Here is a 25,676-nt window from a genome sequence, read left to right on the forward strand (position 1 = left end):
CCTGGAGACTCCCGGCTGGTAGGTTTCTCTGTTCCTGGCGATCCGCTGTTCTGCAATCCGGTACCTGGTGATCTGCAAGCAGCCCCCTGTGTCTCTGTGGCTCCGGCAGCCCCCGCCGGGCCGGCTGGCCGGCGGCTTGGCGCACTGCCGCGCGGCCAGTAAAGGTTGGGGGAGGGGTCTTCGCTCTTCTCTGTTCTGAAATTCTTCTTTTCCTCTCTTTCTTTTTTTGTTATTTTCCACCTCTGGTTTTTCTCTGAGTGTTCGTCTTTTTGTTGTTGTCGGTCTCTTGGGGAGATTAAAGGTTGGAACTCGAACTCTCTTTTTGGTTGGAGAGAGCTGTGGCGTTTCCCTACTGCCCCGTCGCCATCTTGAGAACTCTCCCCATAACGATGATTTAAAGGAAAAAAATGAAAAGGAAAATTAGACAGCATTTTAAACTGAATGAAAGTAAAAATGCCACAGATTAAAATCTGTAGACTCAGCTAACATCTGTATTGGGGCCTGAATAACACAAAAAGCCTATGTTTGAAAATAAGAAAATCCTCAAATCAATGATATTTAAGAGAGGAGGAAAACATGAGAAAATGAGACATGATGTAAAAAAAAAAAAAGCAAAAAGAAAAACAAAACAATAGTGGTCCTAGAATAAATCAATGGAATAGAGCAGAGGAAAAAAAATTAGAGAAAGTCAATGCGATCCCAAGCAAGCCTGTCAGGGGAAAGCAGACAAGCCCAACGCTACGTGTACAGACAGATGACATGACTACACCAGGGCAGCAGCCCATTACCTCCCCACATCCCCTAGGAGGCCGGGTTACTATCACCTCCTGGGCCCTGGTGAGCTAAGGGGGTGCCTACCGGTCTGACAGCTGACGTGCAGACTTCGGGGTTCAGCAGAAGGCTTCCCTTCCACACACAATGCCCTTTCTGTTCAGATGCCTTCTTTTGTGGTGCATGGGTCAAAGACCCATTTTCACTATTTAATAAAATACCTCCATATGTCTTACCAGCTAAATCAATAAGACTTTGTCTTGGCTTATGAGTATTTGACAAAAGAGTCCAGAAATAAACTCTCTCCCTCTCTCTTTCTCTCTCTCCCTCCCCCACCCATATGGGCAAATGGATTTTTTTTTGGGGGGGGTCAGTTGTGGGGTCTGAACTCTAGGCCTGGGCGCTGTCCCTCAGCTCTTCAGCTCAAGGCTAGCGCTCTACCACCTGAGCCACAGTGCAACTTCCAGTTTCTTCTGTGTATATGGTGCTGAGGAATTGAACCCAGGGACTCATGCATGCAAGGCAAGCACTCTACCATTGAGCCACCTTCCCAGCCCAGCAATTTGATTTTTGACAGAAGTTCAAAGGCAACTGAATAGACAAAGAAAAGCAAAGTATTTTTTTTTGCTAGTGATGGAGAAGTTGATATCTGTATGCAAAACCCAAAAAAAGCAAAACCCCACAGTGCCTCACTCAAACCTACAATCAACTTGGAATGGATCATAGACTGTTCAGAGCAATCCAGCCCTAGTGTAAGAGGCCTGGTCCCACTGGGCTCTGAGACCAGAGTGCGAGCAGCTGACAGATTTGGGGTTGTACAGAGCACAGTATACACAACCCTGGGGGTAGAAACATGAGTTGGATTCCTGCCATCCGAGTCAAGGGAGTGTTTATGGGTTAGGTCAGTAGTGACCTTATCCTAGCTAGAATGATTCACTGATTCACCTTCAGTTAAAAATGGGTGGGGTGGGGCTGGGAAGGTGGTTCAGTGGTAGAGAGCTCACCTTGCATGGGTTCCATTCCTCAGCACCACATAAACAGAAAAAGCCCGAAGTGATACTGTGGCTCAAGTGGTAGAGTGCTAGCCTTGAGCTGAAGAGCTGAGGGGCAGCGCCCAGGCCCAGAGTTCAAGCCCCACAACTGACAACAAAAACAAAAAAAATGAGCAAGTGCTGGTGGCTCACATTTGCAATCCTAGCTAACTCAAGAGGCTGAGATCTGAGGATTGTGGTTCAAAACCAGCCTGGATAGGAAAGTCTGTGAGACTCTTATCTCCAATTGAATACCAAAAAGCCAGAAGTGGAGCTGTGGCTCAAGTAGTAGTGTTAGCCTTAGAGCAAAAACACTGAGGGGTAGCACCAAGGCTCTGAGTTCAGTCCCCAGGACCAGCACACACACACACACACACACACACACACACACACACACACTCAAAAGAAAGGTTCAGATACTCTTTAGAGCCATGGTCTGAAAGGCTGCACAAACCAGTGAGCGCAATCCATGCAGATACAAACTTTAAAAGCCATAAACTTCTAGGAGACATCTGAGGAGAAAAATCTGAGTTTGGATTAGGCAGATTGTTTTTCCTTTTTGTTGTTGATGTTATTGTTTTGTGCTGGTCCAGGGGCTTGAACTGGGTCTGGGAGCTGTGGCTTAGCTTTTTTGCTCAAGACTAACACTCTACCAGGTGAGCTGCAGCTCCACTTCTGGCCTTTTGGTGGCTAATTGGCCATGGTCTCATGGACTTTGCTGGCTGGGCTGGGGGACCATGGTAAGCACGGTGAGGAGACTGCTGGTGGAAATGTAAGACAGCCCAATCTTCTCCATCTTATCCTAGGACCTAGCGATTCCAGTTTTCAGTATCTATCCAAAAGGAGTAAAAGCATATGCGCATGCAGACTGCTAGTACATCAATAGTTGCAGCTGTTTTATTTGCAACTGCCCCAAACCGGAACCAATCATACATATGCCTTCCAAGGGTGAAAGTAAACACATTCTGGTATATCTACACCGTGGAACACTACTCAGCAATAAAAAGGCATGAACTATGGGTTCACACACGGTGGATAAATCTCAGACTAATTGGGTGAATGAAAGAAGCCAGACCCCCCAAATATGTTCCACTAATATACAATTGTAGACATTGCTGGGGAAACCCTGCACACTTTAAACACGTGTGTGTGTGTGTGTGTGACCTAAAACTCACTAATGCAGCTTCTAAAAGATGCTGCCAGTTTCCCTCCAACCCTCAAGGTTGGTGGGGGTTTGTGTCTGCTCAGAACGCGGGGACCCTGGCAGCCTGCCTGTCCTGGCCCTTGCCAGCCCTGTGGGCGCAGACGCCGTCGACTGCAGGCCGGGCGGGGTTTCCCAGCGCTTCTCCGGAGCAGGGATGCCCCAGGGCGGGGACGGGGAGCCGGCCGGGCCCCGCCGCCCCTGGCCCAGCAGCGCCAGCTTCGCACCCCGCGCGCGGCGCAGGGCGCAGGGCGCAGCAGCGGGGCTCCCTCCCCTTGCGTGCGGGCGCGGAAGCCCCCGCCCAGGGAGCGGGCCATTTGTGTCACACTGTGACAATTATTCTGCATAAAATTATCATTAGAAACCCTAATTTTTCAGCCTCCAACCCCGCCAGTGGCCTTTTAGCATTCTCGGGGCGGGCGCGTTGCCGGCGGCCGTGATCAGCGGCTCATTACGCGGCCTGGCGCCCCCCGCGCGCTCGCAATCAAGCGCTAATTAACTCTCCCGGGGCCGGGCGGGGGCAGGGGGTCCGGCCGGGCCGGGGCGCGGGCGCCGAGGGCCGGGGGTGCGGGCGCCGAGGGGAGGGTCCGACTGGGGCGCGGGGCGCAGGCGCGAGGGGAAGGTCCGGCCTGGGCCCCAGGGCCCTGGGACGCGGTCTGGGCCCTGGTTGGGGACCCGAGCGGTAGGGATGGGGCGCCCAGGGCGCGGCCCGGCCCCGCGGGGCTCGGCGGGCAGAGGTCAGGGCGCACCCCCGAGGGAGGCGGGGCGCAGCACCGGCGCAGGGGGTTGGCAGGTCCGGCTGGGCGCCGCCGGCCCTGTGTGGCTCCTGGACAGGCCTCGTGCTGGGGACGCAGGGGACCGCGGTCCCGGGCTGGCGTCGGGGTCAGCGCCAGGGTCCAGCAGGTGCTGCGCGCAGGCCTCGTGGCCACCGGGCGCCGAGATGCACAGCTCGTGAGATGCACAGCGGTGCGGTGAGCTCCGGCCTGCGCTCCGAGGTCCAGAGGCCTGGTGCGGGGCGAGGGGCCCGGGTCAGGAGGGAGGGGGATCGGCGGGGTGCAAGCCATCCCTGAAAGTTCCCAGGGAAGCATGAGGGGAGACAGACCTGAGAGTAGGCAGGCGGACAGACAGAGACATACAGACATACAGACAGACAGACCCAAGAGGCTGCTAGGTGCTAAACTAGAGAGATGGAGAGATGGAAGTCGAAGACCCATGGAGGAAGAAGAGAAAGGAGAGATCAGAAAGGCTGCAAGGGAGCAAGAGAGATGGGGCGCAAGAGAGCTTCTGCAAACAGGTTAATGGTGCCAGGAGCTGCAGTGGCTCCCGCCTGTCATCCCAGCTGCTCAGGAGGCTGAGATCTGAGGATCACGGTTAGAAGCCAGGTCATGCAGGAAAGTCCAGGAGACTCTTTATTTCCTTCTGAAGTGGAGGTATGGACGTAGTAGAGGGCCAGCTTTAAGCAAAGAAAAAAAAAAAAGCTAGAGAACAGTACCCAGGCCTTGGGTTCAAGCCCCGGGGCTAGTACAGAAAAATAAAACTGAAGAAGATTCAAGATGATAAAAGTTGACCAAACAGGATGGACAGTGGGAGAATCCAAGGGTAGACGTGACATCTTCCAGACTCTTAATTAGCAGTAGCTGGAGAGAGGAGAGCCGGGGGCTGTGGAATTTTCCCGAATCTAACCCTCTCTCCTTTTGTTATCAAGAGGAGACAGAGGAAACAAACGGACTCACAGGAGCATGGCGACAGAAGGAAAGCACCTGGAGAAGTTCAGTCATCTTGGAGGTGGCGGGGCCTTAGAAGGCCGCTTTGATGTGGTGGCCACATTGAATGCAGTTCTGGCTTGTTTCTTTCCCATCTCTCTGTGTGTGTGTGTGTGTGTGTGTGTGTGTGTGTGTGTGTGTGTGTGTGTGTGTTGTAAGGCTGCTCTTTCTTGAAGGATGAATGGAGCGGGTGTCACAGATTTCCCTTCTGTGAAAGCTCACAAAGGCTGTGGGGGGCTGCTGGCTGGGCAGGGCCCCGGGGAGGACAGGCAGTCCCTGGTGACTCCCCATCAAGGGGCTGGACCCCACAGGGCAGGCAGGCCTTCTGTAATGATGGAGGGATCGATACCAGCGGCCGTAATGAGCTGCTAGGAGACCTTGCAGAGCCTCCTCCACGCCAGGACTGGTGGAAGGCGGTTTGAAAGACCACTCGTTAATGACCTACCTGTGTGGGGGGCAGAATCCCAGCCTGCCCTTGTCTCAAAGCTCCAGCCTGGAGCGAGCAGCCATGGATGGGGGAAGCAGAGGCCTGGGGCCCGCGTGTGGGGAGATGGTGGTGGTGGAGCTTGGGTACCTGCATGGGGTTGGGCTGCCTCCCCAGTGAAGACAGAGTGATTGAGAGGGAGAGGCCTGATGCCATCTTTGCCATCAACAACTATACTTCTGCTTCCTATTGCTATTTATTTCCCTGAAATGGGAAGTCTGGTTACTAACTCTTTTAGGGCCTGTCCGATTCCCCACACCAGCCCGCCCTGGTTTCCTGAGTCTCCCTGCCGAGGGTAGGCAGCCAGCTCAGCTGCAGCACAGAGCCCACATCCTCCTCAGGTCCTGGAGGTGACAGAGAGCCTGGCTTTGGACATCTGGAGTCAGCCACCTCTGCTTCCCACCTCTAGGAGGACCCGGGAAGCTGGGACAGCCCTTATGCTGCAGCTTGGGGGGGGGGCGGGGTGACTGAGGAGCTGGCCAGGCATCTCAGACGCTCTGCTCCTCTCTGTCTTCCCCAGGGCGAGCGGGCACCAGCCTGTAAGAAGCATCAGGTAGGAGCCGTGGGGCAGGGCCTGTTCTCAGCCGCTGGGGCTGCTCTCACTGAAGGAGTGGAGTTAGTGGAAAGAGCAGGGATCGGGCAGCCCTGCCTGGCCACTCTGTGTGTGGTTGGTTCCCTGGGCTCTGCCTGCACACAATCTACTACTCCCTCGCGTGTGACAGTGAGACAGCAGAGCTCTGGGGTAGAAAGAGGTACAAGGCACAAGGGACCCAGGCATTGGACTTAGACCTGTACCACGTGGGTTAAAATGAGTACACATCTAGAACCGTGACATCTGTGTGTATCCAGGGCAGTTGACACTCCTGGTATGGGGCGGGGAAAGGAGAGGAGGTCCAGAAAAGCTCCTCTAGGCAGGGGTGCAGCCCAGATGGGCACTGCCCCCCACTTCCTGGAGCCCCTGACCACCCCACTGCACCTTAGGAACCACTCAGCCCTTCGGCCCGGTTTTGGCTTTATTACTCTTCACAATGCAAGGGAGAATCAGAGGCTCCTAGAGCCTCACTAGTCAGGGAATGGGGCAGCAGACCTTCCCGTTCCTGCCATCTGGCAATGCTATCAGAGATGGCGACGTAGGTAACTGTGATAAGCTGGGTGTCCACGGCAGACTGCTAGCCACGAAGCTCGGCCGCAGCCGGGTGAGCGGCACGTGCCTGTGTGTTCCGGGTTGGAGCTCCGGGAAATTCGCTGGTGTGTCTGAACAGGGTGAGCCCAGACATTTATGTTGCAGGATCTCTGACTCGTTCCCCTTTTCTTCCCCTTTCTCAGGATTCCTGGGTTCCATGAGCAGGATGTCTGGGGCCTGCTGACCTCTCTGTGGGTGCTGCTGGCAGTGATCGTGTTGAGGGATTCGTGGAAGGACTCACAGAGCTGTGAGCCAGAAACCCAGCCTTCTCCTCCAGCTCCCATCTCCCTGGCTGCCCAGTGTGGCTGCTGGATGATGGGCACTGAATCAAGGCTCCTTCCCAAGGTGAGGGGCGTGACTAGCTTCGTCAGGTAGACATTGCTCACCAGTGGTTTTCCTGTCACATCCCATATCATCACCAAACCCTACACCTTAAAACGCACGCAGACCAGCTGGACACTGCTGGCTCACTGCTGTAATCCTAGCTACTCAGGCTGAGACCAGAAGACCGTGATTCGAAGTCAGCCTAGGCAGGAAAATTCAGGAGACTTTCATCTTCAGCTAACTACCAAAAAGCCAGAAGTGGAGCTGTGGCTCAAGTGGTAGAGCACCAGCCTTGAGTGAAAAAGCTAAGGGGCAGTGCACAGGCCCTGAGTTTCAAGCCTTAGTTTTGGCATGTGTGCCTGTATGCGCATGCACACACACACATGTGCTCACACACACATGCGCGCGTGTGCGCGCGCGCGCACACACACACACACACACACACACACACACACAACCAACGCAATGACCAACCTTCATTTACAAGTGTCCTTTCCTGGGCTGGGAAGGTGGCTCATTGGTAGAGCGCTTGCCTTGCATGCCTGAGGCCCTGGGTTCAATTCCTCAGCACCACATAAGCAAAAAGAAAAAAGCCGGAAGTGGTGCTGTGGCTCAAGTGGTAGAGTGCTAGCCTTGAGCTGAAGAGCTGAGGGACAGCGCCCAGGCCCAGAGTTCAGGCCCCACGACCGGATCCCCCCCAAAGCCCCCCCAAAACAAGTGTCCTTTCCTTACTGATGTCCCTTAAAGTCAGGGCCTCTGTGTCCAACCTGCCCATAGGAGCCATCCATTCCCACAGTGTTAGTAGTTCGTTGAAATGAACGTGTCATTGAGCTCTCTAGGAGTGAGGGTACCCGACAGCCCAGATGCGGCTGGGAATTCCACCTGCCATTTCATCTCATCCTTACTGATCTCATACACCATGTTGGCATCCCGGAAGAACTGCTCCGCGAGATGCTGAACACGGTCCAGGTCTCCTGCCACCACGGCAGCATGGTACTCGAGCCCCAGTGACTCTGCTCTAATTTGAGGCTCTTTGTCCATCTTCTGAAAGATCTGAAGTTTTTTTTGAGACTAGCTCTGGCTGTTTCTCCATTGCAAAGCTGCTTACTTCAAAACAGTGAGCTCCTCAGGAGGGGCCGGCAGTTGTGTGGTGTGTGGGCTATTTCCATTGTCATTTCTCAGTTGTTCTCCAGCTGGGGCCTGATGTTGGTGTATTTATAACTCCTGTGGTCTCTGATGGATGGTTACTTGATAGGACGAGGGTCATGTGACCCCGAGATGGCACTGAGCCACCACTGGGATTGTATAGATCCTAACTCCAGCACCAGGTGTGGACTGCTCGCTATTTACGTAGGCTGATACATCAGAGGCCTGGCCAGCACTGCTCAGCCAGTGAGTGGCGGAGCTGTGTTTGGAGCTGTTGAGTGCCTGTCCCAGAATGTGTCCTCTGTGCACACGCCACCGGGCCTAGCTTCCACAGGCATCCAGCGGGATTTGCTCAGCCCAGGGGCAACACTGTCAGAGAAGCGCTGGTGCTAGAATTTTCTTTCTTGTGGGGGTCAGGGGTGCTAATCGCGTGACACGTTCTGAGGGGGCTGGGCTGGAAAGGGGTCTTCCCTCACTCCTAGGGGCCTTCCATGCCTTGTTTATTACTGCTGGAGAGTCAAGAGTAAGTCATTGGGGGAAAAAGGGATAAGAAATGACAGGAATTTGAGCTGCAGTGTCTGTAAACAAAATTTAGTGGGATCCTACCATGGTCCCTCACTATAGTGTGGTCACCTGCGACTTTCTCACTTACGTGGGCAGAGTCGAGTAGCTGTGGCGGTGACCACACGGCTTAGAGCCAGCGTGTTTGTCACTCAGCCACGTGCAGGAGAAGGTGTACCTCTAATTTAGGAGTTGGACTCCCCCTAGCAAATTCTTACGAGTAAGCCATGACTACCTAAAAGCTTAGGTGGTTTTCTGATTTTGCTTTGGGCAGTGTCTTTGTGCTTAGGTGGTTTTCTGATTTTGCTTTGGGCAGTGTCTTCGTGCTTTCTTGTCTTGTTCTGTTCCTCTGTGACCATGAACTTTGTGGAGTCCACCTGTGTCCCAGGAGCCCCTCCTGGGAAGAAAGCTCACTCGAGATCGGGAATGTCCAAGGTTGCACATGAGGCCCAGGTGGGAATGCCATGCAGGGTGGCCAGAAGTTCCCCTGGGTCCCCTCTGAGCCCTTGTGGCCTGCAGATTTATTCCATGGCTGAAATGGGCCCCACATGCTGTTTCCTTGCTCAAGACGAGAAATACCACAACTTAAAAAAAAAGGGTGATAACAATCCTGTTAAAGGCTTTCAGCATCCTAAATCTGCAAATCAGACATGCTTCAAAATCTGGACATTTTTGTGCACCATGTTCCATACAATATTGAGATTCAGGATGTGTCAGATTTATGATTTTTTTGGATTAAGGATTCTCAAGTGGCAAAGTTCATTCAGTATTCCAGAATTCCTCCACCCTCACCCCCAACCATCCCTTGAATTTGAAACACTTCTGGCCCTGAGCATTTTGGATAAAGCTGCTCAACCGGCAGTCATTTACTCACTACAGGTTAGTTCAGGGATGCACCTAATTATGTAAGAGCCAAGTTACTTTTTCTTATAATATAAATGATACATAATACACACACACATACACACAGATGTATATATTTACAAGTCTTGTCTCTCCTCTACCAGGAAGGGGAGAGGTCTTGCAGCAGATCTTTATCTGGCCATGTGAGCTAGCATGACTGTGTGACCAGGGGCTGGAGGGTGGGAAGAGGGGCTGGAGGAAGGCATGTGCCCAGGAAGGCGTAAGCAGCGGCCACCACCGATTTGCTGCCTGCCTGCCTTGGGCCCATGAGCTCTCCTGTCTGTGTGGGGTTGCAATCAAACGGCAGAGGAGTGAGGAGAGCACAGCTCTGCAGTGGAGCAATGGAGCTCCTGCGGCAGGAGGCTGGACGTCCTGGCTCACAGCTGCGCTTCCCACGCATTTGATTAGCCCACCTCCCTCCCCTCCCCACACACCTTTCTCAGCTCCCCGAGGTCTCCCAGCCTCCGCCCCTGAGCGGGCGGCCGGCCTGTGTCAGCTCTCTGTGAATCACCTGGTCCTTGGATGCCCCTTCCTCACATTTCCTACAGCGGAGGGCAGCCCTGTCTTTCTCGGCTGGGCTCACGGGGAAGGAGAGGTGGAAGTCACAGCATAGTTTTATATAGACCTGTTGTGATCCTTTTCGTGGGCCTAAGTGTGTGTGTGCACATGACTGGCCAAGGCCTGTCCTGTCCCCACAGTGGACAGACCCACAGCTGCCCTGCAGAGGAGGGCTGAAGGGCGTGCTTGGTGGAGAGGGGGCTGACCTGCTGTCAGATTGCCTTCAAACAGGGGCTCCGGCTGTGCTGTTGAAGCGGGGAGGGGACCGGCGAAGGGCGGCGGGGGCCGCAAGCGGGCACCAGCGGGCCCGGGGCTGTAGCTGCTCCGTCCACTTCAACTGTAGCACTCAGCTCTCTGGATGTTTCATTTCTTTATGTGATAGGCATTGCGCCATCTTCCTTTGCTCAGGTGGATTGTAATTAGATACGTTCCAAAGGAGGTCTCCAACCCGAGCCCACATCTCGCTCTGAACACAGGGATTTTTCTGCCCCTGATAAAATTTGTTTTTGGATATTTTTAAAAGGGGCCCGGCCTCTGGAGGGAAGTCCAGGATAAGTCAGCCCACATGGTGTTCTATGCTAAATTTAGTTCTTATGTTTTTGTCAACAGCTCCCTAAAAATCCAAGATTGACTATATTACCTAGAGAGTAGTTGGTCAAGAGCAGACTCGGTTGTTTATGAGAACTTTTAAAATAGATCGTGGTAGATAGCGCTACATCAGATGACTTCATCAGAACAAGAACAGACACATTATTGACTGTTACATATATTATATATATAAACACACACAACTTATGTCTATGTATTTATGTATACTTTCTTTAGGATGAGCACTGGGGTTCGAACTCAGGGCTTACCCTGGTGAGGCAGGTGCTCTACCTCTTGAGCCACACTCCCAGCTCTTCATTGCTTTAGCCGTTTTTCAAATATCATCTTGAGTTTATAACTGGGACCAGCTTGGACTGCTTATTGGTGGAGATGAACCTTTTGCCTGGCTGGCTGGTCTTGGTTTTCCTTTTCTCTTCATCCTATGTAGCTGGAAATGCAGGTGTGGGCCACCATACTTGGCCCTGTTAACTGTGGTATTAAACAACCTGAAAAAATGAAACCATCCATTCACATATTCATTCCATGAATACTTCTATGCTCTCGACATATTGTAAGGTTTTGGAGATTCGGAGAGAAAATCCCTGCCTGAGAGGATCCCACTGGAAATGGCCAGAAGACCGAACAGACAGGAGTTGTTTAGGCTGCCTTCCTGCTCTGACGTGCATGGCACGGGCTTCTTGGTTGAGGTCCTTCTTGCCTGCTGTGCCCAGTGCTGCCTGTCCAGACCCGGGGTGCTCACCCCATTGTAATCTCATTCCTATCACCCTCATCCTCAGGCCAGTCAAAGTGAAGATCTAACTGGCTCTTATCTTCTCTGCCAGTCAGGCCATGGGGAAACTCAACTTCTCTCCAGTGAACTGGCACATTGTCAAAATCTGTATTGTGATAAAACAGAAGGACTAGGATGTGGCCACTGTTTTCGTTTTCAAATGGGGAAAACCGTGCATTCCTTATACTTACAGAGTTCACACTAGCCCTGGCAAAGCCCCCTAGCTGGATCGTGCAAAATACGGTTTGGGAATATTTCGAAACAGGCTAGAGGCACTGGGCCATTAGGAGCAAGACCAGAGGAGCTTTCTCTTGAGACAGGGTCATTGGTTACTAGGCAGGGGGACACAGGCGTCCCTGCCCTGTTACGTGTCAGTTCCAGTTGGCTTTGCACAGCCAAGCCCTCCCTGGAGTTCCTGGTCACCCTTGCTTGGCCTCTGGGGTTCCCTGGACCTTTCTGGTGGCTAAGTCTGTGTACAGCCTGCCCTGCCCCCACGCTGAGGCAAATACCTCCTTTGATTTTTGTTAGTTTTTAAGCTTGCACACCTAGCTTGCACTTTTACCCCTTACCTCGAAGGTGCTAGCTTCCCTCTTCCATGTCATGCTGTTCCAGGCATTCCTAGCTTCAGTACGGTTTCAGCTTCAAACACACAATGACCTCCTTGAAGGATGGACTCCGGTGAATGCCATTTTCTCTGAATGAGAACAGCTAATGTGTTCAGTTCTTCAGATGAACAGCCAACTGGCTTCTGTTCACTCTCATTTGTTAGAGCAGGACTAACTACGTGTAATTGCTGTGGCCTCTCATTGCAGAGTGTGGAGCGATGTTAGGAAAAAGAAGACAAAAATCAGTCCCAGCAGGACAAAATCCAGCTCCTGCTGAATGGCCGAGGGTGTGAAGTAACTTCTCCACGATTCAGCCAGGCCGTGATTGGATTTAAATGTAGTTTTGCAAAGAATGCTTTTGGGAATTCTTATTTTCACCGGTCTTGGCAGGTCTCCGCCCACACGAGAGGCGGGGCTTCTGTCCACAGTGAGTTCAGGCCCAGAGAGCATGTTCCCGAAGTACTAGGACTGGCTGCCACATTCTCACACTCTTGGGGCAGGGCAAAGTTCATTCCCTGGATACTTTGCTGGCTTCAGGAGGTCACATGGTCACATGTCCAGGTAAAGAAGAGCACTTTCTTCGCGCGCCCACACACACTGCAGGCTGCAAGCGGCCACATATTAAGCCCCACTGGACAAGAGGGTTACCCCCAGCCACACCCCAGCTCAGGACAGGCGCCCTTTTCCTGGATGTATTCTCCCTGTGTAATTCCTAAGGGCCACCTTTTCTCCATCCCTCTTTCCTAAGTGTGTGTGTGTGTGTGTGTGTGTGTGTATACTCCAGCTTGAACTTAAGGGCATGAGTGCTGTCCATTGATTTTTTCACTCAAGGCTTATACTCTACCAATTGAACTACACCTCCATTTCTGGCTTTTTGGTGGTTAGTTGGAGAGAAGAGCTGCATGGATTTTCCTGCTCAGGGTGGCTTTGAACTGGGATCCTCAGATCTCAGCCTCCTGAGTAGCTAGGATCATAGGCATGAGCCACTGGTGCCTGTCAGGTTTGTTATAATTTTTTGACTAAAAAAAATAAGTAAATAAAAACAACAAAGCAAGAAGCAGACAGGTGTCCCAGGCCCTGTTGTTGACGCTTTCACTGGAGTTAGTCACACAGACATTAACATCAAAGATGTTAAAGTATCTTAACCTCTTCTCTGAATAACAATGTTAGCACAGCACACCTCATTTAACAAAACATTAAAGCATTTTACTTTGGCAGATCAAGTGTATCTATTAATAATGACTTAAATTGTCTGCGCTGATTTCACATTATTAAGAAATCTCATTGCCATCATGTGGAAGAACACAGCGTCTTTTTTTCGGTGGGGGATGGTGATAGATCACCTCCAGAACTTAATTTCTCAATGTTGCCACTAGACTCTGTGCAGATAATGCAGAAACATCAGTCAGGTCTCATCAGTCACGTGGCCACACGCAAAGGTCAAGTACTCCTTCCGTTGCCAGCCCAGGAGGGCTTTTCTGGAAGCCAGGGGACAAAGGGACCCTTGAATTCAGCTCCACCAAGCCCTCTGCAGGTAGAGTCACTAGTAAGTGCCCCGGAGGACAGGAGCAGCCCCGGGAGACCTTGCTAGTGAGCATCTCGTCGAAGCTGTCCCTGGTAAAGGTGGCAGTTTCCTTTACAAGTGTCCTGGGGATTTAATTACACGATGAAATTGCAGCTTCTGCCTCTTGAGACAAATTGCATGTTCAGACTGATTGTTTTTTATGAGCCTCACACAGGGAGCAAAATACTTCTCTCTTGAAGTTAGTTTGGTCTGATTTCACACTCATCATCGGTCCTTTGCTGGTGTCCCTTTGACAAGTGTGAGGGACCTGCGGTGGCCTGGGGTGGGGGAGGGAGACCCTGGGTCCTTGGCAGCTCTGACGGTTTTGTCATCTGACGGATTGAGAGTTTGCGGGGCTTGTTTATTTATTTATGCTTGAACTCTGGGCCTGGGTGCTGTCCTGTAGCTTTTTCACTCGAGGCTAGCGCTCTACCACTTGAGCCACACCTCCACTTCCAATGGTTAATTGGAAGACTTTCTTCCCCAGGCTGGTTTTTGAACTGTGATCCTCAGATGTCAGCCTCCTGAGTAGCTAAGATTATGAGCATGAGCACCAGCACTCAGCTTTGGATTTATTTTGTTATTGGCAAGACATTAGAACTTGAAGCTCCTGCCAGAAAGATAGGAACCATTGTAATACTGTCAGGGAATATCAAACACACACAATGCTTCCTCTGACGATCTTAAGGCATACATGAAATCATTTTGCCTATCAAATCATGACAGACTTTTCTGAAATTGAGGCTTGGCTCTGGGAAGTGTTTGTGGTGGGGAAGTAAATCTCTGTTCTGTGTGGAAATATTTACCTACTGAGTCTGTGTGTGCTGAGCGCTTCCTGGGAGCTGGAGGCACAAGGAGAGGAAGGAGCGAGTGAAAAGCACCCTGGCCTCTCAGGGGGACTAAGCTCAGGGAGAGTTGGACGTGGTGACAGGTAGAGTGGGGTGAAAGGAGAAGGATGAGGACGGGGAGGCCTCTAATGAGGTGTTTCAGTGGCTGGGAGCCTGGCCAGGGCAGTGTCCCCAGAGGTGTCACCGGAATAGAGCCGAGGAGGTGAGAGAAGGTTGTCACCCCAGCTTTCCTCCTCCTCCTCCTCCTCCTCCTCCTCTTCCTCCTCCTCCTTCCGATTTAATTTTTTTGGTCTGTCGCAGGGCTTGAACTCTGGGCCTGGGCGCTGTCCCTGCGCTCTTCAGCTCCAGGCGAGCGCTCTACTTCTTGAGCCACAGCGCCACTTCGGGTTTTCTGAGTGGTGTATTGCAGGTAAAAGTCTTACAGAGTTTCCTGCCCCGGCTGGTTTTGAACTGCGATCCTCAGATCTCAGCCTTCCCAGTAGCTAGGATGACAGGACAGGTGTGAGCCACCGGCACCGGCTTCTCTCAAATTTCTGGGGGAACTGAATCCCATTATTCAGGACCAGGCAAGAAGCAGGCATCACTGGCAGTGTGAAGGGGAGGGGGTCAAGGCTGTTGCTCTGAAGATGGCCGCCAGGCGGGGCTCAGCTGGAAACAAACCAGCTGGGCAGGGAGGGGGTCAGAGCAGATGAGGGGCACAGTCCGGACCCCACTTTGTGAGAACCTTGATACCACCTCCGGGCAGCCATGGCGCCGTAGGCCAGGGTCACAGAGCACCTCCGCTCTGCCAGGCACGCTTTCTAGGTGTTGATCCTAGAAAACACCCAGGAGCAGACTCCAGCCAGAGTCTGCCCGGGAACCCGGACACTGCAGAACCGCGGGAGGCTGTGTGTCACCGCGCTGGGGGGCAGGAAAGCGGGGCAGGGAAGGGGTTGGTGACCGGTGGCTCTGCCCACGCGTGGTTCTGAGCAGTTTCCCAGCCACCTGAGGTGAAGGGCCAGGGGTTTTTCTGAGTTTTAGTTTTTCTTTTTCTTTTGGTCCTAATGTGTTATAGACAGATTCTTTTACCAAAGCCAATGAAAAGGTAATTATTGGAAAAAAATAGATTTGGACTTACAACAGCACCAATCACACATGTGGGTGTTGTGTTACTGTGTCCAAATTTCTACATGCTTACTGTCCATGTCAGTGGCAAACACCTCCCCCGGGGCCCAGGGAGACACTGGGGACACTCGACCTCTGGAAGGGACCCGCTGACCCGGTGGGTGAGCGGAGACGGGGAGAGAATGGCTTGGGCCACTTAGGTCCTCCGGGGTCTGCCACACAGCTGAACCTTTATGCCTATGGACAGGGGTCTCCAAATGTCCTCTGCCAAGTGCCAGACAGCAAATCAGTCAGGTTTTGTGGGGCACACAGCCGCTATAAGCAATTACTCAGCACTGCCACTGTATGATAAAAGCACATGGAGAGAATTTGCAAGTGAAGTATGTTTCAATAAAGCTTTATTAATAAAACCAGGCAGCCAGCTCATGGGCTATCGCCAATAGACCTTTGCTTTGGTGGGGGCGGGGAGGGGGGAGGAAGCTGTTGCTGGCTGGCGGGGAGGAGAGTAGCAGGGTTCGTCTCCAAATATCAAACGATGAGTGCATCTTTCTCCATGTCTGCTTTTCACTCCTTCTCTCCAGTAACACCTGTCTATATTCTAAAGGTGAACATGACACAGTGAAGGCCACTAACGGAGCGTCCAGGTGTCCAGGCAGACCTCTGCCTCTCTTCTCTCAAGGCTGTTCTGCTTTGAGTTTGCTGAACTCCAGTCGGCAGATGTATGTCTTTTACTTCTGTCTTCTTCCTTCTCTCGGGCTCTGGTTGGCTATGTTGGGCCTTCTTTATTATTCCACAGTCCCTGCTCATTTTATTCTCAACCGTTGTACTTGCTGCTCTTCAGGTTGGACACTTTTAATTCATGACTTTTCAAGTTTGCTGCTTCATTCCTGTCTCCCAGTCCACCCCGCCCTCTTCCACTCTGCAGACTAGAGGAAGACCAAGCCTAGCTTCAGGGAGGGGAATGCATTCTTTTTTTTCAGGTGGGCAGAGTATTGCCATTGGAACTTTATCAGTAAAGGAGGGAGAGAAGGTGGGAGCCTCTCTATCCTTTCTACCTACAGCAAAAAGTTTGCCTCTTCTTTCTCATTCCTCTACGGAATGGCTTCTCACGACCTTTCCAAAGAAGTGTGAATGTTCCGTCTAGGATTTGTGGCTCACACAATACAGCTCAGCATCCTCTTCTTGGATTCCCCACCCCCCCCAGGCTCCAGCTGGGACCCTTGGCCCTGCATAGTGTTGTACGCTGGTGTGTGCTGAACAGGTATGGCTGCTTTCCCTCCCCTCTCCATACAGTCACTGAAGAGCGACTCAGCTTCCCAAGGCAGCCTGGGAGATGGCTATGCTGCTGGACCTGTCGGTGTTCATTTGAGACGTACAGCCTGCCAGGATATGGTGAGCGAGACTAAGCAGCCCTTTGGAAGTTGGTATTAGAAGGAACCGGGATGGGGTTCACAAGCGGGTTTCAGAGAATGGGATGGCGCCTTCACGCCAGCCCCGGTGGAATGCTCATGTTGGGAGCAGAGCACCGCGGTGGAGCCACCATCGTCCTGGAGAAGGGAGAGCCTCTCCCCCGCTCCCCTTGTTTCTTCTTGCTCTTCTGAAACCCTTCAGCGTGCTCAGCAGTGATGCTAATAGAAGGATGTCATCAGCATACATTACTGCTTTATTAGCCTGTTTCTCAATTTTGATTCTGAAAATATCCTGATTTAGTCTAATTGCAATTTCACCATGTTCCACAGGCAGCCACAGCTCCTCCTGGGGTGAGGGGGGGGGACACCATCCTGTAGGATTTTTCTCTGCTCATATGCCTTTGATGCCAGGCTGCGGGTTCTGAGATGATTGTCTCATCTCCTCTCATCCCCATGTGACTTCACCTGCTCCTGGGACAAATAAGCACCTAGGCTGTGTGTCTTGTAGAAATAAAAAACCAAACCCAAACAAAACACACAGCCATTCTAGATGGTGAGCTGGGTTGTTCTGTGTCTGCAGCAGGGGCTGCTGCTGCACCCATTTTATTCCTAAATAATTTAACTATATTCAAAGATAATCTGATGTTATTGTAGGAAAGTGTATTTCTAATAAATTCCACTTGATCTGGGTGAATCAATTCAGGCAGCGCATAATTGAGTCTGTTAGCAAGGACTTTAGCAAGAATTTCACAATCAGTGTTAATTAAGAAGATGGGACAATAATTTGTGCATAATTCTGGATCTTTTCCTGGCTTGTGAATCAAAGTAATAAGAGCAGCGCTCAGGCTGGTGGTGGGATAGTGTCATTAGGTGCTGATTTATAAGTACTTAGAAAGGTTTAATTTCATTTTGCTCCGAGCAGGGTCTCCCAGCCCCCACCATCTCTGGCCGGGTGAGCCTCGGAATCGGCCCTTGTCTTCTCCCTCCTTCCTGAAGGGGCTGGCCTCCTGCTTCCCGTTTCTTCTTCCATTCTCCAGATGAGCACCTGACTCATTCGTCCATGCTTTTATTTGTTTTTTAAAATCTTCTCTGCATTATTTGCAGCCAGCGACTCTAGGCTATTGATATTGTGGGCGTGTGCGTGTGTGAGAGCTCATAGGCATGAATGTGTGTACAGATGTTGATGCGCATCTGCACGTGTGTGGGAATGCGTGGGCACTCACATGCACATGCGTGTTTGTGCCGGCATGCCCAGGATGTCAACACAAAGGGCTGTGGGGGTTCCCAAGGGAAACTGTCTGCCTGGATCTCCTTGTACAACGCCTCGGGGTGGTGTGGCGCACCAGACCTTGGCTCCCTGCTCTATGCTCTGCTCCTGCCTGGCGACTGACTAGTAAGGAACCCATGTGGGTGTCAGGTGAAATGCAGCCACAGGGTGAACCACAGGCTGCAGGCAACACTGGGAGGGCCTTGGATTTGTATTACCTATTGGTGGTTGGGCTGCAGGTGCATAGCTAAACTTCTCCAAGCTTGTTGGCCTCCTCTGGTCCAGTGGGAAGTGCTCCTGGGAAGTGCTTAGGGAATTTCAGGCCCTTGCAGGACAGTGGCTTCTTCTCTTTACCTCTGTGAAAGGCTGGCACAGGTCTAAGGCCCTCTGTTCTGGTGGGAGCCTTTCTCTGCCTAAGCCTGAGCCCAGCTACTGCTCGCTTGGCCCATGCTCTTCCCAGCTTCCAGGCAATCCCTCCACTGCCTACTGACCTGAGGCCTGTGAGCCAGGGCGCCATCTCCCCCCCCCACACTGTGCAGGCCCTGAGCTGCCAGGGTGAGGTAGGGAAGACCTGGGGGGAGAGTCATGGGGTGGGTGAGGGGGCAAGGTAGGAAGGAGGGCTGCTCTCTTCTCCCTGTCCTTCTTCAGATCCCAATTTGTCCAACTGGTAAATACCCGTGGAGACGATCCAGTACAATCTCAAGGGGAAGTCAAGGTTCAGAGCGCTGACCTCACAGGTTCACGGCCACATGGGTACTGCTAGAGCTGGGGTCACCTCAGTGTCAGAGCTGTGTCCTTCCCAGAGCGCCGTGCGTTTCTCAGAGGCCACCGTGAAGGCGCAGACTCTGGGCACTGGCTCTGGTCACGCTAAGTCAGAAGCTGGGCTTACTCCCCCTGCACCCCGGTTTCTCCTGCATGGTGGGGGGCGCTGACCCAGGGAGCCGTGGCTGGGGTCCTGGCACCACAGCGAGGCCAGCATCAAGCGTGGGACAGGATGTCTGACTCTGCATGGGGATCCCACTTGCACGCGTGTGTGCACATGTCCAATGTGTGTTTACACACTCGTTCCCACCTATACATGCTGCCGTGAGACCTCTTAATAAAAACCCAATTAGTCTTTCTTTAACTTTCCTCCGGATGCTTAAATATCATTTCCCCAAACACAATATAATGCCTCTAGTTTTCTGTTTCAATCAGGCATTCAAGTAGCATCTTGACTTGTATATAATATAGCATCATAGAATGCTGACATCCTTAATAATAGCAATTAGTAATCAGTTGTTTCTTAAGTAGTTTGATTACACGAGTTACCAAATTGTACCGTGGCTGCATGTGTGGGGGCAAGATGGGTCTGCCACCCCTCCCCCGGCCGCCCTTCCTCCCGCCCTGTGTTCTGGGTGGCTGGTGAGCCAATCGGTCAGGAACAGATGCAAGGACTAATAAGGCAATTGCCACTAGTATTAAGCACCAGAGGGTCGGCCTTGGCAGGAAGTGGAATGAAATCATTCTTGGCAGAGAAAAAGAATACCAGCGGTGTTGGTAGAAATGCAGCCCGGGCCTAAGCAGAGCCACGTGGCCCGCCCACGCCCGGCTCTGCACCTGAGTCTGAGCTTCTCAGGGTGAGACGCTCTACTGGACTCTGTTGGGCAAAGGCTTGTCTCAGCGGTGCATGTGACTTTGAGTGTTTGCTGGACATATAAAAACCCGCCCTGAGGCCGTCGCTGTGGTTTTGACATTGTTTGAGAATGGCCTCCACAGATTCTCGCTGCAAGCCAGGGGAGCGCTGGACCCTTTGGAGAGGTAATCAGATCACGGGGTGTGCACTCTGAAGGGACTAAGGGGGTTCTCATACGACGCCTGGTAGAACCTACCGGAAGGGTTGTTTTAGAAGTAACAAGACTGACCATTGCCAGTCTCTGGCTTTTTTGTTGGTTGTGGGACTTGAACACAGAGCCTGAGTGCTGTTCTGGAGCCTCCTTACTCAAGGCTAGCACTCTACCACTTGAGCCACAGCTCCACTTCTGGTTTTTGAGTGGTTCATGGTAGATAAGAGTCTCATGGGGACTTTTCTGCCCCGGCTGGCTTTGAACCACCATCTGCAGATCACAGCCTCCTGAGTAGCTAGGATTGCAGGCGTGAGCCACTGGCGCTCTATTTTCCCATGTCAGCCCGAGTGTCCCCTAATGACAAGTGTGCCACATGAGTCACTTGCCCATGGGGAGAGGGAGATGTCGTGTCCACCTGCGTCCTCTGCAATGCAATTGCTGATAGCAGGACAGGCTCTTGGAGCACGTGTCAAGCTATGTAAGACGCTAGCACCCTGAAACCAAGCAACTGTCCCGGCCTGAGCGCCCTCGATGCCCCAGCCCCATCCCTGCTCTCCTGTCACTACCAACCAGCAGGGCGGAGTTTGCACGCACAAGCACTCCATCTGTAATCACTGAGAGGAAGGGGGCTTCCCAGACGCACCTTTCAGCTTTGCAATAGGGACAGTGAAGATGTTTCAGGACAATTAGCAGCATGGGAAGAAACAATACGTGAAACGAGGGAATCCAAATGTACAATCCCATCCCTTCACTCTCGGGGCTCGTTTGTGGCTGGCCACGCGGACCGAGGGTGCTGCGGGGCAGATGGCCCGGCGGCAGGTGGGCAGGGCTCGGGTGGCCCAGAGGGTGGCGGGAGAGCAGCGAGGCACCCCACCCTGACCCCGAGGGGCCGGAGAGCAGGTGGGGCGCAGGCAGGGCTGGGACTGCAGCAGGAGGACATGGCAGGAGGGTCCCCGAGAGGGAAGACCTTGTCTTCTCTTTCCCTTCTAGCACATTCCACAAGCTCTCCCCGACCAGTGTGAGGGACAGCAGGGAGAGCAATGTCCTTCATGACCAGCCTCTCGAGGTGGGCCCAGGGAGGAACACAAGACAAACCCACAGCCCATCACTCTGTGGCCGATCTCCAGTTACAACATCTCTTCTCCCACCACCAGACCCAGCTCCTGGAGGGCGGTGGGCACTGGGTTTGGCATCCTCAAGAATCGCTGGCACACCCTTATTAAGTTGATGGTTTCAGTGTGAATTCTCATGATGCTCACGTTGGAGAGCTTGCAGTGACACACATTTCCTCACTGTCAGAAGGAGCAAGAAGCCTTTGGAAAGCTATTTGGAAATCCACTCCAATAAAATTATATAGTCTTAGCCAGTGCTGGTGGTGCATGCCTGTAATCCTAGCTATTCAAGAGGTGGAGGTCTGAGGATTGAGGTTCAAAGCTAGCCTGGACAGACATATCTGGAACCCTCCCACCTCCAATTAACCAACAAAAAGCTGGAAGTGGAGGTGTGGCTCAGTGGTAGAGCTCTAGTCTTGAGCAGAGAAAGCCAATTGAGGGTGTGAGGTCCTGAGTTCAGGCCCCAGTACTGGCGCGCACGCACGCACACACACACACACACACATACACACTATACACACACATGATATATTGTTCTACTAATACTGTTTCTAGAAATGTATCCTAAGGTTAAACTTCGGATTACAAAAAACCATGCAAATAATATAAAGGTGATATTTATGGTGTATTTGAAAGAAAAAATTATAAGCAAATGTCCTCCTGTTAGACTGTGGCTGAGGTATTTTGTGACTGGTATTTTGTAGACACGTGGAAATGATATGGCTATTAGGTGAAATTTGCATATGCAAATGGACAAGTGTGGTAGAACACGTAACCCTGGAACAGCTGGTGGGTAGAGATGGGGCCACACAGCATTTATTTTTCTCTTCTTAATCCTCTCCTGTTGTGTTGTACTTGTTACATAACACACATGTATAATACATGTAGCAGGTGTGTGTGTGTGTATGTGTGTGTGTGTGTGAGACAGTTCCTCAAGTCAGGATGGAGTCACTTGTGTCAAATCCTAACAGTAAACAAAGCTGGGAGGCGGTGAATGGGAGGTGGGAACTCTTGCTAACTCAGCGAGATAACTTCACAAAGCGCTGAAGCCTTGCCTTGCGTGAGGGCACAGGAACCTTCCACAGCAAGTGCGCGTGCAAGGACATCCATCCGGCAGCAGCCTGTCCAACTTCAAACAGATGCCAGCCTTCCTCATTTCACAGTGCTGGGCATGCAACCCAGCGCCCTGTGCTTCCAAGGAAAAGGTTCTACCACCGAGCCGCATCCCTGACACCGACTCTCATTACTGATCTTGCAGTCAGGGACTTTCCTTTCAAAATACCCTGTGCAGCCTTCATTTGCCTTCGAGCCTCCCTGGATGCAGCACCTTGAACTCACCCCCGCTCTGCGTCCGCTGGGTCTCCGGCTCTCTGTGGTGGCTCGTGCAGTCCCATCACAGATGCCATCTTTGCGGAAGCCCTTGTCCTTGGAGAATCTCCATTTGTTATTTAGGTTGTCATATAAACCTCAGAGCACCTCAGAGCTACTGGGTGCCAGAGGCTCCCAGCTGTCCTATTTACTAGCTATTCTAGGAAGCAGGAGGCTGATTTCTGAGGATTGAGGATTGAGGTTCTAAGCTAGCCCAAGGAGGAAAGTCTGTGAGATGCTTACCTCCAATGAACCAGCAAAAAAGTCAGAAGTGGTGGTGTGACTTGAGCAGAAAAAGTTCAAACCCCGGTGCTGGGACACACATGCACACATATGCACGCGCAAGCATGCGCATGCACACACGAGCACACACACACACACACACAGAATCTGGTATCCCGGAATGTATCGTTTGTCTATTTCTTCCTCCCCCAAGCAATCACCTTACCCAGCAGGGCTCCGGGCGGCCGCTGGGCCGTGGGCTCCTTCATCCAGTCATCGTTGACCGGCTCCAGCACGGTGTCTGCGGGCATCCAGGAGTAGACCAGCTCCCTCGTGGAGCCCTGGTCCCCGGCGTCCAGGGCAGCCTGAGTCTCCTCACCATGTCTGAGCCGGGAGTCTGATTCCCTCCCTTAATCCAAGTCCAAAGCCAGCGCTGTCGCTGCGCGTGGTATAAGCAGAGGTGACGGCAAGGCAGGCTGCGGCGTCTCCTTCAGGCCCTGGGCACGCACAAGCTCTAGAAGTCAGGTCACCTCTTATCCACAGCGCGGCTCTGTCCTGGGAGACAGAAACGTCTCCCTGAGCCTGGCTCGGCCCCCGGGGGGCAGAGGGTGGCGTGTCATACACCCTCACGCCTGGCGGCCACCAAGGGCCCGCGGCTGGAGCAGAGTGGAGTGGAGCAGAATCTGGTTTCCACAAAAGGACAAAAGTACCCCATAAGCAAGGCTCACAAAGTCCCTAGCCGGGTACCAGTGGCTCACGCCTGTCATCCTAGCTACTCAGGAGGCTGAGATCTGAGGATCATGGTTCAAAGCCAGCCTAGGCAGGAAAATCCATGAGACTCATCTCCAATAAACCACCAGAAAACCAGAAGTGGTGCTGTGGCTCAAATGGTAGAGAGCTCATCTTGAGCTGAAGAACTCAGGGGCAGCGCCCAGGTTCAGAGTTCAAACCCCACACCACCACCAACAACAAAAAGGCTCCTATACAGTCTGGTGGCTCATGCCTGTCATCCTAACTTCTTGGGAGGCTGGGAATGGGAGGACCATAATTCTAGGCCAGTATAGGCAGAAAAGTCCATAAGTCTCCAGTGCCAAGGAGAAGCTGGACATGGCGGGGCGCGCCCATGAGCCAGGCAGCCACAGGAAGCCGAAAGTGGGCGGAACACAGTCTAGGTGGCTGGCTGGGGAGCAAGGCCTTTCTCTAAAACTGGAGGTGTGGCTCAGAGGCCTTGTGCCCGTGTGGCAAGCGCAAGCCCTGAGTTCAAGCCCCGTGAGCCCCTCCCCTGTTACCTTGTGAGCACTCGCTGCAGCCTCTCCAGCCCTCAAGGCTCACAAACTTGGCCCAAAGCAACAGAGCCATGCCGAGCCGAGCGTGTGGAAGCACAGCACCTGTGGGGAGCGCGGCGGCCGCTAGGCGGGGTCTCTTCCCTGCCAGCCTGTGCACACACAGCCGTCCTGCGTCTCCGTGTGCGCCACATGAGTGTGGGGACACATGGGACCCTGGAAACACCCCTACGGGAAGGTCTTGCCACCTTTTCCTTTCCTCCTCCTCCTCCTCCTCTTCCTCCTCCTCCTCCTCCTCCTCCTCCTCCTCCTCCTTCTTCGTCAGTCATGGGGCTTGAACTCTGGGCCTGGGCGCTGTCCCTGAACTCTTCAGCTCAAGGCGAGCGCTGTACCCTTTGAGCCACAGCGCCACTTCTGGTTTTCTAGTGATTAATTGGAGATAAGTGTCTCACAGACTTTTCCTGCCTGGGCTGGCTTTGAACCATGATCCTCAGATCTCAGCCTCCTGAGTATCAAGGATTACAGAGGTGAGTCACTGGCGTGCTCGGCACCTTTTTCTTTACCTTCGCTCTTCTTCCTTGGTGATTTATCTTATGGATCCACATGACTGGACTCTGGTGGGTCGCGTATTATTCTGGATGTGTTGGGAGTTGAGCATTGAACCAGGTGGGTTCTGAATAAAGCCTCCTGTGGGTGGGCCTCACTCATCCAGGGGAAGGCTTAAAGAGGGCAGACGTATCTCCTCCCAGGGAGAAGGGATGCTGCCAGGAGACCGTGTCTGCTGGCCTCGTCCGCCAGCCCGCCCTGCAGACACGCCCTCCCCACCTCCCTCCTCCTCCCTTTCCCCCCAAGTCCTCTTGGTTTTGTGTCCCTGGAAGACCCAACAGAAGCCCTCAGCCCCCGTGTGTGACTTTGCAGGTGCTGTTCCACCCCCCTTTGTGGTGCCAGGCGCTGCAGCTCTTGGCTGTGTTCATTCTCCTTCCAGTAAAGCTGGGCCTTTTGCAGTCGTGCAATGCGCACGGCCCCTGGGTGAATTGTGTCTGATTATTTTGTTCTCCATTATTGCCTCCTTGATTTCCCAGCCTCCCTTGCAACACAGCTCTGGCCAGGGAGAGCAGGTACGTTCTGATCTGGGGGTCTCAGGAGCTGTTTGCTAGCGTGGTCAGGGCTAGCGTGGCTACCTTCCGCCACAGAGCGGACTCTGCTGACCCCAGCTCCTCTGAGTGCAGGAGCCATGGCACTGCGGCCCAGGCCATGAATTTCTGGTGTCACAGATGCTGAGAAGCGGCAGATGCGTGATCGCTCACCAGGGCACTGACTCTCTGGTCCTTCTTCAGGCCAGGTGTCTGACCAAGCTGCAAGGAGTCATGGCCTCTGGGTGTTTTTGGGGGGTGGGGGGAGGGAGAAGGTCAGGTCTAATTATGCAACCCAAGCTGGCCTTGAATTCTCCAACCGATTGATTTTCTAGTGCTGAGATTATAGGCATGGACGACCATGCCCAGCTGACCTCTGGTTGTTCCTTTGGTAAAAGAATTAGGGCTTTGAATGAGGTGTTTAGAATTTGAATTTCCAAGTCCAGTGATTTGCAGCACCAAATGCGTTATATTTCAGGAGGAACTGAGCACACTTGATAAACCGCAAGAAAGGGAGGGTAGTGGCCACAGGAAGATAATCAGAATTGGGGTGAGGTAATTTAAAGAAATACAATGAGCACTATTAGAGCCGGCTCCTAAACTCCAAATCAGAAGGGAGGAAAAGACGAAGC

At 52.6% G+C, this 25,676-nt stretch overlaps 1 protein-coding gene across 1 annotated transcript in view; it reads right to left on the reverse strand.

Annotated features, from left to right (window-relative positions):
- The window catches only part of Asb18 (ankyrin repeat and SOCS box containing 18), a 58,785-nt gene extending 34,798 nt beyond the window's left edge, over positions 1-23,987 (reverse strand). Inside the window, 6 exon segments of the mRNA XM_042678817.1 lie at positions 3,778-3,930; positions 3,932-4,008; positions 7,609-7,731; positions 22,855-22,992; positions 22,995-23,012; positions 23,918-23,987. Coding sequence (XP_042534751.1) covers positions 3,778-3,930; positions 3,932-4,008; positions 7,609-7,731; positions 22,855-22,992; positions 22,995-23,012; positions 23,918-23,987 — 579 coding nt within the window.
- Between the last annotated feature and the right edge of the window lie 1,689 nt (positions 23,988-25,676).

Source organism: Dipodomys spectabilis, unplaced genomic scaffold, assembly GCF_019054845.1.
Source record: "Dipodomys spectabilis isolate Male_0828 unplaced genomic scaffold, ASM1905484v1 ptg000049l, whole genome shotgun sequence".
NCBI lineage: Eukaryota > Metazoa > Chordata > Mammalia > Rodentia > Heteromyidae > Dipodomys > Dipodomys spectabilis.